This window comes from Silurus meridionalis, chromosome 6 (assembly GCF_014805685.1).
Source record: "Silurus meridionalis isolate SWU-2019-XX chromosome 6, ASM1480568v1, whole genome shotgun sequence".
Taxonomy (NCBI): Eukaryota; Metazoa; Chordata; class Actinopteri; order Siluriformes; family Siluridae; genus Silurus; species Silurus meridionalis.
The window spans coordinates 12215756-12232701 of record NC_060889.1 but is presented as its reverse complement, the minus strand read 5'-3'; the positions used below and the strand labels follow the sequence as shown (position 1 = coordinate 12232701).

At 38.0% G+C, this 16946-nt stretch overlaps 1 protein-coding gene across 7 annotated transcripts in view; it reads left to right on the top strand.

Moving 5' to 3' along the window:
* Nucleotides 1-16946, top strand: part of ehbp1l1a (EH domain binding protein 1-like 1a) — a 35621-nt gene that overhangs the window by 18294 nt on the left and 381 nt on the right. For 3 of the 7 annotated variants that reach the window (XM_046851062.1, XM_046851065.1, XM_046851064.1), the window contains 4 exons: nt 261-824; nt 2593-2655; nt 2748-2892; nt 15496-16869. In XM_046851062.1, coding sequence (XP_046707018.1) covers nt 261-824; nt 2593-2655; nt 2748-2892; nt 15496-16869 — 2146 coding nt within the window. The other 4 variants (XM_046851063.1, XM_046851060.1, XM_046851066.1 and 1 more) reach the window with 4 other exon arrangements.

Here is a 16946-nt window from a genome sequence, read left to right as displayed (position 1 = left end):
ATCTGAACCTTTTCTGAATAAAATGTAAGATTAAGGATTAACTGTATGGTTTAACCGTTATTTATGTAATACAAGCTAGCTAATTAATGCTAGCGATTTAGGACAATAAAAATGTCTCAAATAGAATGCTAATGTTTCAATTATCTCTTTTTCCTCTTTTTTTCTGTTAATGCTAAAAAAACTCAATTAACCAAGACTTTCTCTTCTTTTTTTTCCTCAACATTCTCTCCTCCCACACATCATCCCCTATGTTCTTACAGCAACATGGCACAGAGAGTGGAGGTCCCCTGAAGTAAAACCTAGCCTCTGTCCCACATCTGTTACATCAGAAGAACCTGTCTGTCATCAGGCAGTGCAGAGTTCAGACACATTGCGCAGACCTGCCTCAGTTTCATCTTCTATCTCAGCTTTAGCACCTCCCTTAAAAAAAGCCAATCCCTTTACACCTTTAATTAATACACCTTTATCTCCTTTACCCCTGACAGAAATACTGCCCATTCCCACCCCTAATGTGCCACCTACAATAGCTCCTCTTCTGTCCCTGTCCCACCCATCCGAAGTGGCATCCTGCACCGTGTCTTATTCTTTGCCTCGTTCCAACATCTCAGTACAACCCGGGCCTTCTTCCCATTCTTCCCATGTTGCTGTACCTCCACTTGCCACCCTCACCCCCAATCCTCTTTCCTTTCTACACTCTAATACCACCACTGTCACATCTAAATGTCCACTCACTCCTCATCCCAATGTTTCTACTCAGCTGTCTGCTTCCTTTTCAACTGCTGCTGTTGACCCTGAGGTTAAGCCACCTGATGTCGCTCAGCCAGGTATAAAGCAAGCTCTTTGAAACCAGTTCACTGATAGTTGTTATCACGTTCTAAACCGATAATTGACTATTTAATTAGGTTTAACATTCAAATGTTTGTTCTTTAAGGGCTGTGGTAGCTTGAGCCCTCAAAGATAACCTTGTTTTTTTTAGACCCATGCATTATCATTACTTTTTATAAACACTCACCTGCACACACGTCTTGTCTTTTTTGCACCTCTTTTGCTGGTGGAATGCCTTAGAACCTTTCCATGTCCAGACGTTGGAATGGAGACACCAGGTTGTCCCCACTGTGTTTAGACCAAATGTACGCAGACCTACAGGCCCCCTTAGTGTGAACAGTCCTACAAATCCTTTTCCCCCTTCTCCTCCTCCATCTGTTGTTCCTGGCTCCCAATTTCAGTCCCAAACTGTCATCGCTGCACCCCTTAGTGGGCACACTCCTGTAACTCCCTCTGATACAAGTAAAGGTACAAATGGGTGGCCTGGAGTTTTAAAGCTACATGATTATAGCATGTGAATGTGCATGCTAAAGCACAAGCTAGCAGTGTGACTCAGGATTGTACGTAAGCTAAGATAATGTTTATTTGCATTGTTAAAATTGTAGTTTGAGTAACTCGGTGAAGGGTTTCTAAGTGAAGAGTATGGCAGTATAAGTATAGATAATCTGGGAAAACCCATCAGAAATTGGCGCACTTGAATACTTTCATACAGAAAAAACTTATAGGATTTTTTTCTACTTATACGTTTACTTATACCCATGTTGACGTGATCTAGAAAACTTTCCAAGCTTCCCTATGCTTTCTGGAAAGACATATTTATCGTTCTTGAAGATTACTTTAGATTACATTTGTAACTGATTGTACATCTGCCTACCAAATATCAGAGCAAGCTCAATGAATTTATTACTGTTGTTTTTAAACACTATATAATAATATAGTATATTATATTATATAGTAATATTGTATATTGTATATATATAAAATAGTGTATTATATTATATAATAATATATCTAGTTTTATAATGCCATGAGAGAGACACTTACCTCAGGTGATTAGATTAAATAATTCAACTAATTACTCATTTTCAATCATAAACTGATAATCTTTGTTAAAAAAAAAAAAATGTCTTAAAATAAATAAATAAATAAAAACAACATATAAAAGTCAAGTAAAAACATTTACCAGACTTTTAAATGCTAAAACTTGTGCAGAAGGAAAACTTTACTTCAGGGAAAAAACTTTTTACAGTTATATATAGTGGAAAATGTCAAAATGTCACCATATGAAGGATTTTCCCAGGCTGCCACACATTTCTGTTACCTAAACTGACAAGATACTATAAATTAGGTTTGTTTTGCTATCTGTTTGTCTGGTGAAAATATTTTATTTTTGTTTTACCCTGTAACAAAGGGGTATCCTTTAAATAATTATGTTTTTGTGTATATGTTGGAATAGACATTCATAAATATAGCACTCAAAAATATGAAATGATTAAAAAGGGTGAATAATTAAATGTGCACAGTCAGTGTCCGCTCTATGCCATGCTGTGTGTGTAAATATGCTGGGCTTCAGAAAGAAGTTTTTGCTAAGCTTCAGGGCTAATTTATGGACATGCTGTGTCCATGGCATCAACTGGGTTCATGATGTGAGTAAGAGCAATACTGGCATGGCATTTAGCAAGCTTTATGTTTTTGGATTCATAGGCACCCTGTGGATTTAATTTAAGTATAACAGATAATGTTAAACTCATTTTTACATTTTTCCAGAGTCGCACAGACAGCTGAGCATATTGACAGAGGAGGAATATCCTCCCTCTGCAGTTTGTCCTGGTGAGAACTGTTTAAAAGGAAATTAGTTTTCATTGCAAGTCAATGTACACTTTATAAAATTTCTACATTGTTGTTTTTCTCATTATGTGAAGGTGAGGATAATGCAGATATCAAAACTTTAAACACTCATCCAGCCAAAGACTTGAGACCATCCCAAAGCAAAACTGGACATGGTCCCAATCATAAACCAGAGAGTGAATCTGTGTTTAAGCTGCAGACTGTGAGGCCAGCAGCACGGTGAGTGATTGATATACTAACAACATTCGGGGAAATCAATGAGACACACTGCTATAAAAAAACACACACTGCTATAAAATATTATTTACATTAAGAAAGGTTGCATTAAAGCTATTGCATTATTGACTTCTTATCCATTTGCATATGTCTTTCATTTTGCTTTAACACATATGACTTAGTCATATTGAATCTAAAAAAAAATCCATGTTTTACATTTGATTTGTGGTGCAGACATAAGAACAGACCAGAGAATATAAAAGCCTGAGTGGTAAAAGTTTTGTTCTGTATTTCAACAGTGCATTAACATATTCCTGTAGTCTAAGGCCTGTCACATCTTTTGTAATATTTTTTATTTTGTAATCAAAATGGTTAAAAAGCACTTTAAAAGGAGTCTTATAGAGTTTTTCAGTGTGGTTTCATTTGCTGGTTATCTAAGATGGTGACTTTTTTGCATTGAGAGCATCACTTGAGGGTTTTTTTTAACAACTTGTCTTTTTGTTTCTTTGTATTTGTGTTTTACAATTTTTAAACATCCTGCTGAAATTTTACTGCTAGTTGGTGCTTTCAATTCAGGAGTTTGTGCAGTAAATAATAACCAAATAAGTACAGTTTGGTAGTGGTCATATTGATCCTTTCTCTTTGTCTTTCTTGAACTTTTGGAACATCTGTCTTAAAGCAAACATTACATTCAACACCTTCCACCTGTTAATTTGATCATTTATTGAGACTTGTTTTATAGCACAATGCCATATAAGTACATTTTATCATGTGTGTTATTATATACACATGCACTGTATATTATATTTATAGTCAGCTGTATTCTCAATTTATTTTGCCATCACTTTCCCTTGAACTATTTTTTATTTATCTGGTTATTTCTATTAAAAAGCTTAATAGACATGTTAAACCTTTATTTCTATCACTATGTCAACGTGTTTGAGTGACAGTTAGTTTAGAAATATAAAACAGTCATCAGTCTGTAGGACAGAAAGTGTCATTTCATGCCCGGGCACATTTCACTTTAGTGTTTTTCTTTCCCAGACCTGAGAGTATGGTCTGTCATCTGCAATCTACTCCGAAAGCTCCCAGTGTCTCCGAGGCCCAATCATTTGAGTTGCCTAAGTCTGACTTGGGTGTGGTTGAGAAGACGCTTTTGAGTGCAGCTTCACAAACTATTACCTCATCTGTCAAAGTCAGCGCATTCACTTCCCCCTTGGCTGAGGTCAAGTGCATCCTGTCACAGGAGTCAACAGAGATGAAGTCAATATTCACGGAAAACGAGGAGAACTTAGAGCTACAAATCGAGCCTACAAATTTGCACAATAATCAAACAGATCAGATTGAGAAAGAAATTAACCTTGACTCAGAGGTGACATTTAGCCCAGAAAATATTAATTTTGATCAGGGGTAAGTCTAGCATGACATAGCATGGCTGCGTTAAGTGTTTCACCATGCATGTACATTAACTGAGCAGTTCTTATAGGTGTTAGCTTTAATTTTAGAGCATGCATCTGTTTTCCTTTGTGTAAACATGCAGTGTTGGTCATTTTACTTTTGTCTATGAAACACTACTTTATCTGACATGAATTTCGCTCTCCCTGTCTCTCAGAGAAAAAAACCTTGGTGCTTTTCTTCCCTTTTGTCCAACACATATTTCCCCTTCATCACAATTCACATCAACATGTGACACAGATCAAAGTCAAAGTGGAGTTTTGCGTGTCGTCGAATCAACTAGTATAAGAGAGGAAGTCAATAATATGCCAATTAACTCTAACAAATCAGATCAGGACTATGAAGCTGTGAAACCTATTGTGGATATGTCTGGATGTTCTGATAAGGCAGACAACAGATCACAATCTGGACTGATCCATAAGGCAGAAAAAGAAGCAGATGATAGTGAGCCATCGCAATTTTTTCTGTCTGATGTTTCTGGATTTCTATCTGTGGAGGATATTAAAATGAAAGCGGATGTACAGTGGCCTAAAGATGAAAGTCTGCTACAAGAGGAGAGCCAAGAAAAAAGAATAAAAACAGTGGCCCCTAAGGATACAGAATATCAAGACAGACAAGGTTCTGGACACATGGATAACCCACAGTTAAGTGAGAGTACTATTCTCTTTCTTCAGTTATCAAAGGATGATAATTCCAAAATATGCAGACAGCCAGGCATGGTTAGTATTCTACCATCGTGCCCAAAAGCTTCACTTATACCTGGCTTGCCATCCTTATATTCTACAGATAATGCCATAAAATGGCAATTAACCGAAGGATCAAAAAGAATAATGGCATGCAAAAAGGAACAAGCTAAGAATATTCACAATTCAGGAATACAGCATCATGACAATAAAATACTGAATGAAAATATTTTACTAAAGCCAACTTGCTCAAAAACGGTCAGCATTCCAGGATTTCCATCTGTGCCCCTCGATACTAAGGACATACCAAGTAGTATTAATTTCCTTCCAACTTGTCCTAAAACGTCAAGAATTCCTGGCCTACCTTCAAAACTACAATTTACAATCTCAGAACATGACAGCTGGTCCAAGAGTAACATCATGTTGTGGGAAAGAAAACATTGCAAAAAAAAAGTGCAAATCCTCCACTCATTTTCAGAGAGCTCAGATATGATTAAGGCAATGATTCAGCTTAGACCGTCTTGCTCAAGAGCATCAAAGGTTGCTGGATTTCCATCTACCGCAACATCCATACCACAAAAACCTCCATGTATCGTAAATATGTTACCATCTTGTCCAAAAATTTCCAGTATTGCAGGGTTTACTTCATTGTTTCTCTGTACTGAACAAGATGTTTCATCCTGCCCATTTGACAGCACACAATTATTTGTTATGCAATCCAAGAAGGATAACGTAAGGTCTATTCATAACGTGGGAAAGCCATATGATGATATTACACAAGTGAGAAATATGTTTTCTCTTACATTAACATGTCCAGCAACTGCTGCTCCTGGTTTTCCCTCTATACCAAAAGATATTGAAAAACTCCCTAATATGTTTAATCTAAGTCCATCTTGTCCCACAACTTCAAAAGTTTCTGGCATGCCTTCGAAATTGCTATTAACTGAGTTAGATGGTGAACATAAGTATAAGGATAATGTAATACTGTTGAAAAGACAACTGAGGAAAAGTGACCCACACGTTCTTTTTATATCCACATATTATGCAGTATCAGCCAAATCAATGAGTCTTATAAGGACCACGTGTTCAACACAATCAAAAATTCATGGATTTCCATCTGCCCCTAAGCAAAGACCTCATTATAAAGACCCACATATTGTAAATATGATGCCATCTTGCCCAAACAATTCAAAGATTGTTGGCTTCCCATCCATAACTGTTAGAACAGATCAAGATATTCAGAAATGGAGATTAAGCAATGAACAAATTACTAAAATGCCAAAGAAGAGACAAAGAAGGGACATTATTCTAAGTCAAGTTTTGGACACATTTGAAGAAGACACTGATTTTACAAAGACTATGGTGACCTTAAGGCCATCAATCCCGCAAAAAGCACATTCTCCTGGCTTTCCATCCTTATCGCCACAAGACCATCAGTACTCGCAGTGCATGATTAATCTTCTTACCTCTTGTCCAAAAGCTTCTTGTGCTCCTGGAATACCATCTGTTCTCAACACCGAATCTTTTTCTGATAAATGGCCAGTGGACACCGAGCCATTATGGATCAAAAGAATCATGAATACATCTTACTGTTCCATACTTTTATTTCCACCTCAGTATGAGAAAATAGACAACAAAGATGGCATACAAAGTATAGTTCTATTAAAACCATCTTGCCCAAGAAAAGCAAAAATTCCTGGCCTTCCATCTGCACCACCACCAATATCAGAAGAGCATATTATGGTTGAAACCTGTTTCCCAATGCGGTTAGGGTCATCTTTCATCTCAAGCTTTTCTATGACACAAGTTCCTATAATTCTAACAGAGGAAAATGAACCTTTGAAGAAGTGTGATATTGTTATGCAGCATTTAACAAACAATTCTGCTGTAAATGAAGTGACTCATATCAATACAAATGAAATGAACACTAGTTCACTGGAGGAGACAAATGTGGATATAGGATTATGGCCAGGAAGTGATGAAGGAGAAAAGGGAATTCTGGAGAATGGGTAAGTTTGGGACAGTTTTGCAATGTAGAAAATGTTTTACAGTCAGTGGATAGTGCACAGAATAATTTTTTATAAACTTTGTGTTCAGCAAAGTAGACTGCAGAATGTGGCACTCGCTACCTTCAGACATGTCATTGTTACTCACTGCTGGAGAGAGGTGAGTTACAGTTGTAGCACTTTGCCTTTGGTGTGTAACTTGGACCAATGCTATATTGAATGGCTTACGAGAAATGCTTTATTTCACTTCTCATAATTTAACATTCTGTATCGTATTGTACAACATACACAGCTTTGCAAATCATGTGACATGGCATAGATATCTTTTTACAATCTTAGATTCCATGTTAGCATGTTTACTGAGTCCCAATCAGAATCATACTTCTGCTTTTTTGCTCTTCGGTTTGTTTGCCGAAAATGTACTCATAAAAAAACCCTTTTATTTATTGGTCAGGAATATTGGAACAGAAACCAGATAATTATAGAAATATCTAAATGCGAAGGTTGTGTGTATCTATTTTCTGTAATAACTGGTGCAGATATCTAGAGCTGCATCTGATTTCTGCATCTCTCTGTTCATTGGTTTGCACATTGTGGCTTAGTTTATACGATTACATCTACAGAAAATTGTTTCTCACATGGCATGTTTGGTTAGCTTCCTGCAGTCAGGTTGATACAAAGTTGCATTTCTTTCTAACTACAGTTGAACTGCACTAGAGTTGTTTTGCACCAGAGTGTGTTTGTTGTGTTCTAACCTGCTTTAATGAACCACACCAAAAAAGAAAACAAGGAGAAAACCAAGGATTCATTTCAAACTGAGTTACTGTTGCATACCTTAATGCACGCTCAGACACTGATACACTGCAAAGTACATTGTGAGAGATTGAATGAATCCTCTCTGTATTTTTGTGCCGGTTTGCTGTCTGACCTTTGAACCGTGTGCACTCTAGAACATAAGATATATAATTTAATTATGTTTGCAGTTATTTATAAGAAAATGAAGAAACTATAGCCTTGGTACTTGCATACCCTTATGACAATATTTTACTTTCTTCAGAACTGAATGCACAGATGCCAAGTTCCCAACAACACACACAGAACAATCTGCTTGTGATGAGTATGCAACTGAGAACCTGACACAAAGACCAGAGCAATTTGCATCTAGATATGAGGATGAAAAAGAGAGAGTGGAAGACATGTGTAATTTGGAACCCTTAGTGTGTAATACTCAGTCCAAACTACAGCAGGCCCAGTGGGTACCCAACATGGCTGATCTTTTTCCATCATGTCCAAAAGTTTGTAAGATCCCTGGATTTCCATCTACAGCTTTGACAATTGCTTATGAGACAGAGGGAATGGACTGGTCCAGAGATGCATATATATTGTGGAGAAAGATAATGGGAACAAAAAAAGTAGAACCCATTCAGTACATCTCTCAGTATGATAAAGAAATGCTTGGAAATATGGTATCTTTGGCTTATTCATGTCCCGGTAAAACAAGTAATATAGGTTTTCCTTCTGTCATTAGCAGAGAAACATTAGAAATATCTGCTATATCTACATCTTGTTCCAAGATATCCAGAGTAGCAGGTATATCATCAGGCTCCCTAATTCAAGAGGACAAGCCTCATGTGGAGTGGCTAAACAGGAAAGAATGTTTTTGGGACAAGCCAGCAAAGGACAAAATGGCCCTCATCAGAAATAAACCAGTACAATATACTGAGATTTCCAGTATAATGGGGGCTATTGTTCCAACTTGCCCTCAGATAGCACTCATTCCTGGTTTTCCATCTGTACCATGCTCCAAAAACAGATGGAAGGGTGGAACCTTGGAAACTATTTTGTCAACATGTTCAACAGTATCTGAAGAGTCAGTAGCTCCTGGGCATTTAAGAAAGGCATTAGAAGCTCAGGCAGATGGATTATCCATTACATTAAAACTTCAGGCAAACGTGGTTCAGAGTATGTCAAGGCTTTTTCCAGCATGCCCAACGATCTCTCGAATTCTTGGATGTCCATCTATACAAGAATCATATAATCTAGAGTGGGGCCATTATCAGAAGCTATATGTAAGCAAACCATTAAACGAAAAAACAGTTAACTTTACAGAAGCTGTTAAGCATGCAGATGATGTATATAAAAATATGACTTTATTACCAACATGCCCAATTGCAGCATGCTTTTCAGGTTTTCCATCTGCAAAGCAAAGTAAAGGCCAGGAGCCAAACATGCAAAACATTCGTCCCACTTGCCCAATGCTTTCCTATATAGCTGGATGTCAGAGCATACAGATCCTCTGGTCATCAACATGGCCAACCAAACAAATCATTCTAATGGACAGGCAAACTAAGAATCCTACATTAATTATAAACCAAGCAAAAGAGAAAACGATGCTTGAAAGCAATGTTGCTTTGCTGCCTACTTGTCCATTTAAAACCTGCATTTCAGGTTTCCCATTTGTACCAGAACCAAAAATGCAAAATATGTTTCCCTCTTGCCCCAAAAGGTCTAACAATGTTGGATTCCCTTCTAAAGAGGAACAGTGTCTGTAGATTGGTTAGTTGATAGTCTGAACATAATTCAGTTCTGCTGCAGTGCACAGACACATAAGTTATTTTTTATTGAGGACAAACTATATGAGACTAGAGACTCAATGAAAGGTATGTTTGCTTTAGCTCCAACTTGTCCAACACTGACAGTAATACCAGGATTCCCATTTGCACCAAAAACTAAAGTGTCTCAAAGTATGGTAAATCTTCAGCCATGTATTCCAAAATCTTCAAGAATTGTTGGACTTCAATCAAGAGAGAAAACACATACACAATTATGGCTTTTAGAAAAAAAGCCTTTGTGGGAGAAATTATCAAAAACAGAATCAGATATTCTTGACCAATGTTACCTTTCCTCCCTATTTGAAAAGTTAGACCACAATTACACTTTGAAGAAAATGGCTGCTTTGGTGCCAACCTGCCCAAGAGAAGCTCAATCCCCGGGCTTTCCCTCTATACCTTATATCAAAGTTGATCAATTCTATTTACAAACAGAGCCAGACATAATAAGTGTACTGAATTCTTGCCCAGGTGTTGCTCTTGTTCTAGGATTTCCTTCGGTACATTCAATTGACTTAGCGGAGTCATCATGGAAAGTTCTGAAGAATCCAATATGGGCTAAACCTGAACGAAACACAAAATCAATTTTCCTTTCAAGTACAACAAAGCATTATGACCAATGTCTAAGAATTATATTGCTTGCACCAACATGCCCTGATAAGGCTAGAATTCCTGGATTTCCATCTGTGACAAAGTTAACATATGCAATGACTGCTCTCCTATCATCTTGCTCGTACGAATCGAATTTACCTGGAATGCCATCTAGGAAAGATATACCCCAAGATTTTTCTCCAGTCGACAGAATGTCTCCTTTGATGCATTTTGGAGAAAAACCATTAAAGTCAAAGACACTTTTGGTTTCTAATGATTTTCCTACAGTGGAGGATAAAACAGTTATGTCCACTCTGGTATACTGTTGTCCAAGAAAAGCAAGAATTCCTGGATTTCCATCAGTACCTTCTAAACCTTCTACCCAAACTGGCATGTCTGAACCAAATCCCAACCAAACCCAGATCCAAACAGATTCTGAAAAGGCACTGTGTGAAACACCTAATAAGATAGACAAATTGGACTTAACTGGTGATTTCAAACTATCTGGTAAGACATGTTTGAATTGATATGCATATAAACAAAAGAAACATGCATGTGTTTTAAAAACTCCCTATATCTCATGAAAACAGAGGGAACATTAATGCCCTATCTTTTTAAAGATAAATCCCCAGAAATAAAAAAGTCCAAAGAAATCCATGAAGGGTGAGTTAATTTGTGCCAGTGGCATGGGGTGTGTTTTTGTAATTTATTCTACAATCTATTATAGTTGCACACTTTCAATTAACACATTTTGTTAAATACTTGCATGTTTAGATTTTTTCATGTAAAATGAACTTTTAAATAACATTTTGTATCTGCAATATAAATGTATGGCTTGAGGAGGACAATATTTGAAATTTTAACTGCATGAGAGTAGAGTACTTGGCATGAACACAGTAATGGCCTTCAGCCTGATATTGTCTAAGACATCCAATTATCAGCAGAAGTCCACTGCAAAAAATGCAGTCCCTGGAAGAACACACTGCTGAGCAGTCATCACCAAGCAAAACCCATGTCACTACAGACTTCCCAGAGATTGATATAGCATCTGAATGGGAGGTACTTGATGCAGAGGATCCTTTTACAGAAAATGAAGGATCTTCAGGTCTTGTTGAAACCATAGTTGGTGTTTTTCACAAAGGGTAAGACAGAGACTAATATGGAACATGGAAAAAAGACTTAAAGCAAAAAAAAACAGAAAAACTTTTGTACTGATGTAGTTGTGTAAGAGGTCTGTTCTCTAATACATAGCTGCAAAATCATGGTTGTATTTGTGTGGTGTGAGCACTACAGTTTCTCACAAAATTGAGTACACCACTCACATTTCAGCAACCATTTTTGTATATCTTCTCAAGGGACAATACTATAGAAATGGATATATTTTAGAGTAGTCAATGTGCAGCTTGTATAGCAGTATAACTAAAAATAACTCAACATACAAATGATACATACAGTGAAAACAGCCGTACATCATGTAACCATGCAAAGCCACATGTCCTATTTATCATGTTCAGGTTTTTTCTGCTTGACAGGACCATACAAATTTGTGTATCTTAAAATTTGGTGAATTGAGTACAATTCACTTATACTGACACTGATTGTTGAACATGGCACCTCATGGCATAGAAAACTGAGGATTTAAGAATTAGAATTGTTGCTTTTCACAAAGATGGCCAAGGCTATAAGAAGATCGGTAACCCCCTGAAACTGAATTACAGTACAGTGACCACGGTCATAGAGAGGTTTTCCCAAGACTTGTTCCACTCGGGACAGACCTCGCAAGGGTCCATCAAAGAGGTTGAGTCCTTGTGCTGTGCGTCAGGTGCAGAAGCCGAATAAAAAAAACAGAGGCATGAGTGCTTCCAGAACTGCTTTAAATGTTGCAGAAATGGTAGGAAGGTAACTATGTCCTGTGGTCTGATGAGACTAAGACAAACTTGTTTGGCTCAGATGATGTCCAGCATGTGTGGCGACGCCCTGGTGAGGAGTACCAAGAAAATTGTGTCTTGCCTACAGTCAAGCATGGTGGTGGTAGCATCATGGTGGGTGGCTGTATGAGTGCTGCTGGTACTGGGAAGCTGCTGTTCATTGAGGGAAACATGGATTCTAACATGTATTTTGACATTCTGAAGCAGAACATAATGCCCTCCCTTCAGAAAATGGTATGTTATCTAACATATTAATGACCCCAAACACACCACTAAGATGACAACTGCTTTGCTGAAGAAACTGAAGGTAAAGGTGATGGAATGGCCAAGTATGTCTCCAGACCTGAACTCTAGTAAGCACCTGTGGGGCATTCTCAAGCGGAAGTTGGAGAAATGCCATGTGTCCAACATTCAGCAGCTCAGTGATGTCATTATGGAGGAGTGCAAGAGGATCCCAGTAACAACCTGTGCAGCTCTGGTGAATTCCATGCTAAGGAAGATTAAGGCAGTGCTCACACAAAATATTAACACTTTGGGCACAGTTATGACATGATCACTTATGGTGTACTTACTTTTGTTGCCAGTTATTTTGACAATAATGGCTATATGTTGAGTTATTTTCAGTAAATAAAGTAATAAATAAAGTGAATCTGTACTGCTATACAAGCTGCACATTGACTACTCTAAAATATATCCAAGTTGCGTTTCTAAAGTATTGTCCCTTGAGAAGATATAATAAAATGATTGCTGAAATGTAAGGGGTGTACACAGTTTTGTGAGATACTATATATAATGCTGTCTTAAATCTTGAGAAAATCTCTATCTGTTCAGAGACATATCTATTAAACTTTATAGTTTACAATAAATAGTTTGTAACAAATAGATCTTTGGTCAGATACAATTTCTGACCGAAGACCGACACACAACCAATTTACCAGGCTGAAGAAGAACTATGAATAGAACTGTGGATTTGTTTTTTAATTTTTTTTATGTTTAAATACACACTAGTCCTGTTAGGATAGATTTGAGGATGGTGTATGAGAAATGATAGGTGGTAACGTAAAGGGTTGTGATTGGATTTGTGCATGTTGTAGAACACATTTTTGTAAGCATGTTTGTCCTAATATTATCTTCATTGAAAAATATTTTAGCTGAATTTCGATTATTTTTATAGTTTTGAGACAGTAGCCGCAATGTTGCATCCGTCTGGTTTTGAAGCGGATGTGGATTCCCCCTGTGGTTTAGTGGATCCTGAAAACACTATTAGTGTGAAACCCAGACAGCCGCAGTGTGAACCTACTGAGGGGCCAATTCTACAAAAAACATTACATGTTTCATCAACTGAACCTCAAGAGTTTTATTTCCCTGTAAGTCTTGAACCATACAAATGGCGCTTGGCTGACAGTCGATCTGAGACCTCCTTGTGCTCTAAAGATGTGGAAAGCTGGCTTACTGGAAATAAAGAACATAGCCAAATGAAGAAATGGCCTCCATTAACAGAGGCAGACCTACATGAGATTACCCAAGATCAGAAAGAAAATGTCCCACACACTTTACTTCAAATTAGTGAACAAACCAAAAAGAAAATGTTTAACCTTGAGGGGAATACTGAAGAGTTTCTAGATGAGCCATACTTGAAAGAGAAGGGGTGAGTGTTTTGCTGACCTAATCCAAATAAATGATAGCATGACTTAATCCACTTTGTGCTTAACATGCCTTTTGCCATTTTGTGCAGAAGCAAGCTCATGTGTCTTGTGGTCTTGGTTTAATTGGTTGTTCTACCACATGTGCATGTTTCAAAGTGTCAGAAACTGGATATAGAAGTGGTGCAAACGCAGGACAAGTTCACTTTAAAGAGAATAAAGCAAACAATCCAAAACTATAGACAGATTTAGGATTGGAGACAGGTATAAGTCAGAAGATCAACAAACATCGATCAATGGACAAAGACAAAAAACAGGAAGTAGTTAAGAGTTAAATATTTCAGACATCAATGCACAAAATAAACACAGCTTGGCTCAGTCAGATGGCATGATTTGTGCTAAACACAGAAACACAAAGTTTGGACTTGGGAGGTATTGGGAGACTGTGCTGTCTGACTCTGCTAAAGCTTTTTGATGAGGCTGCTTTATCATCCTCTAGAGGGAGTTCTGTAGGGAGAGGCTGGCCCATTGGATTGCAGAGGGGGCCTCACAAAATTTCAAGGTCTTGGTTAAACTTACAACACCTCAAAAAAATCTTTTAGTATGCTCACAAATTTGGTTTTGACAAAACATTGGCAGGTTTGGCTGGTAAGCAAGGACTGCTTTTCATCAATTTGGGGTCCACCAGTCTCTAAAAATTAACTATCCTCTGCCATGGGTATAGCATTCTGGGTAAACTAAAGCCATTAAAGGATTCTCTGGAATATTATATATAAAATTCAAGTATACAAATTATTCTCATCTAACTTATAGTATGTACCTCCTGGTTTCAACCTATCTATCCTGCCTTCCTGTTGTATCCATGACAGTGGCAAAGTACTTCTTTATTTACTGCAAGTTATGACAGATGCAATTGCACTAAATTAGTTTATTTAATAAGGCAGACAATCCAATCTAAAATGTTTGACTGTTTAGGGCAAAGGCAGATCACGAGAACCTCTAAAGTTCTGATGACAAAACACACACTAGACCAAAGAAACACAGGGGTTTGAATATACTGACTAATCAAAAGTAAACTGATAACTTGTACAAGTAATTGATTGTGAGTAACATGTGAACAAAACAAAATATATGTGACAACATACAGCGTGCACCGCAGCACTGTGAATTTCTTAGGTTTGCTGAGTATTTCTGCTCATAGCACTTCAACTTTCTTTCGGCTTCTCCCATTAGGGGTCGCCACAGCGGACCATCCGCATGTTTGATTTGGCACGTTTTTACGCTGGATGCCCTTCCTAACCCAACCCTCCCCATTTATCTGGGCTTGGGCACTAAGGCTTGTGCAACCCTAATGGCTGGGGTTGGTTCCCTGACCGGGAATCAAACCCGGGCCGCAGCGGTGAGAACACCGCATCCTAACCACTCGACCACCGCTTGTGAGGTGGAAATCCTTAACACAGCGATTGAAAAAATATCTTGATGTTGAATTAATGATTTGCTTGAGTCTTGATAATTGAATTGTTGGCTTGAGGAGCATCTGAAACATGTTTTTTTTTTGGGGGGGTTGCCTGCTATGCGGAATGCATGTAGCTTAGAAAACGTTTGATGTTAATTGGAATGTTCCTGAAATAATTAAAAGGGTTTGATGTTCATTTAAAATAAAGGCAATAATTTGTATTCTCATCTTTAAGGCCTCAGAATCAAAGTGCTCAAGAGATCTCTGCGCTTATCCAGGCTACATGCAACAAGCATCGGAGAGAAGAGTTAAGGACATTCTCTGTAACATCCCCACAGAAACATGCTGGGGCTAGAAAGGACGAGACTAGTCAACCTCCACAAATGCAGGAGACTAGTAGAAACTCTTGGCTTCAAGAATCGTCTTCGGTGGAAGTCCTGAAGGACAAAAGACCAATTTCTCCTTGTCCAAATGCATCAATGGCTTCACCTTGTGGCAGCAAAATAAACAGCAGTTTGACTGACGAATCCTTACACACTAAGGAACGTGTATCTGTTGTTAGCCAGACTGAATGTCTATCAGATATATCTCAAAACAAAACTAGATCTATCGTTGACGATAAGAAGTTGGACAATTCTGTTACAATTGTAGATAAAGATTTTACTACTAAACCCTTGGAGCAGAGTCCCACTGTTCTACCTGTTCCATTGCCTCGGGTTAAGAAGCGCCTTAGTGCCTCTTTACCAGATGAGTACAGTATAGAAAGTGGTATGACTGAAATAAGCACTGGTTGTATTTGCGCCTCAGACAATAATGAGATGTCAAGTCATGCAAAAGTGTCTGACCTTTCTAAAGGTAGTGATGCTGAAAATAAAATAAAATTGCGGAAAAGGAATCAAGTGTCGCCTGCAAACATGTCTGACTCTGAAATTGACATGAAAGTAATTACTGATGTGCAGCCTGGCAAAGAGACAAAAGATGAAAGAAGGCCAGAGCAAACTGCATCTGAACTGCAAGTGAAGTCAGTAGATCAAGTCAAGCCCACAGAACCCCTACTGCCAATGGCACGTGTGAGGAAGCGTTACAGTGCTTCTTTTAATGATGACGTTCCATTTCTCCATGATCAAGGACAAAAAGAGGCACATCCACCAGTTCCGGCTCCTCGTTCAAAAAAACGCCTTAGTGCTACTTTCCCGGATGAAAATACTTGTGAAGCGAAACATGGCGTCTCTTTTATGGATCAAACTGAAAGCACAAAACCACTCGTTTCAGGAAAAGAGTCTTCGTTAGAGTTTATTAAAAAGACTGCCGATGGGCTTGAGCTAGGGGGTAACAAATCTTTTAGTAGCGCATTAGTTACAGCCTGTCCAGAGACTTCCTCCATTATTTACCTCCATCCTTCTGCTGAAGCCTTACCTGTAAGTGAGACTGCCACAAGCAATGTTCCTGAAAATGTGGGTAACATACAAAGACAAGAAGGGAGATCCAGTGAGGAAAATCAGGATGTAGAAACAACTGTGAAGAATGTTAATCAGGGAAAAGGAGAAGATAAGGTTCATTTGGCTACTGTGTCTTTAAATGAAACTGCTGCTACATTAGATTTAAAGAGGTAAGTTATAAAGGAAAGAATATTGCAGGCACTTTGGGGGAGGGTTAAATGAAACAATAAAAACATACACTCACATG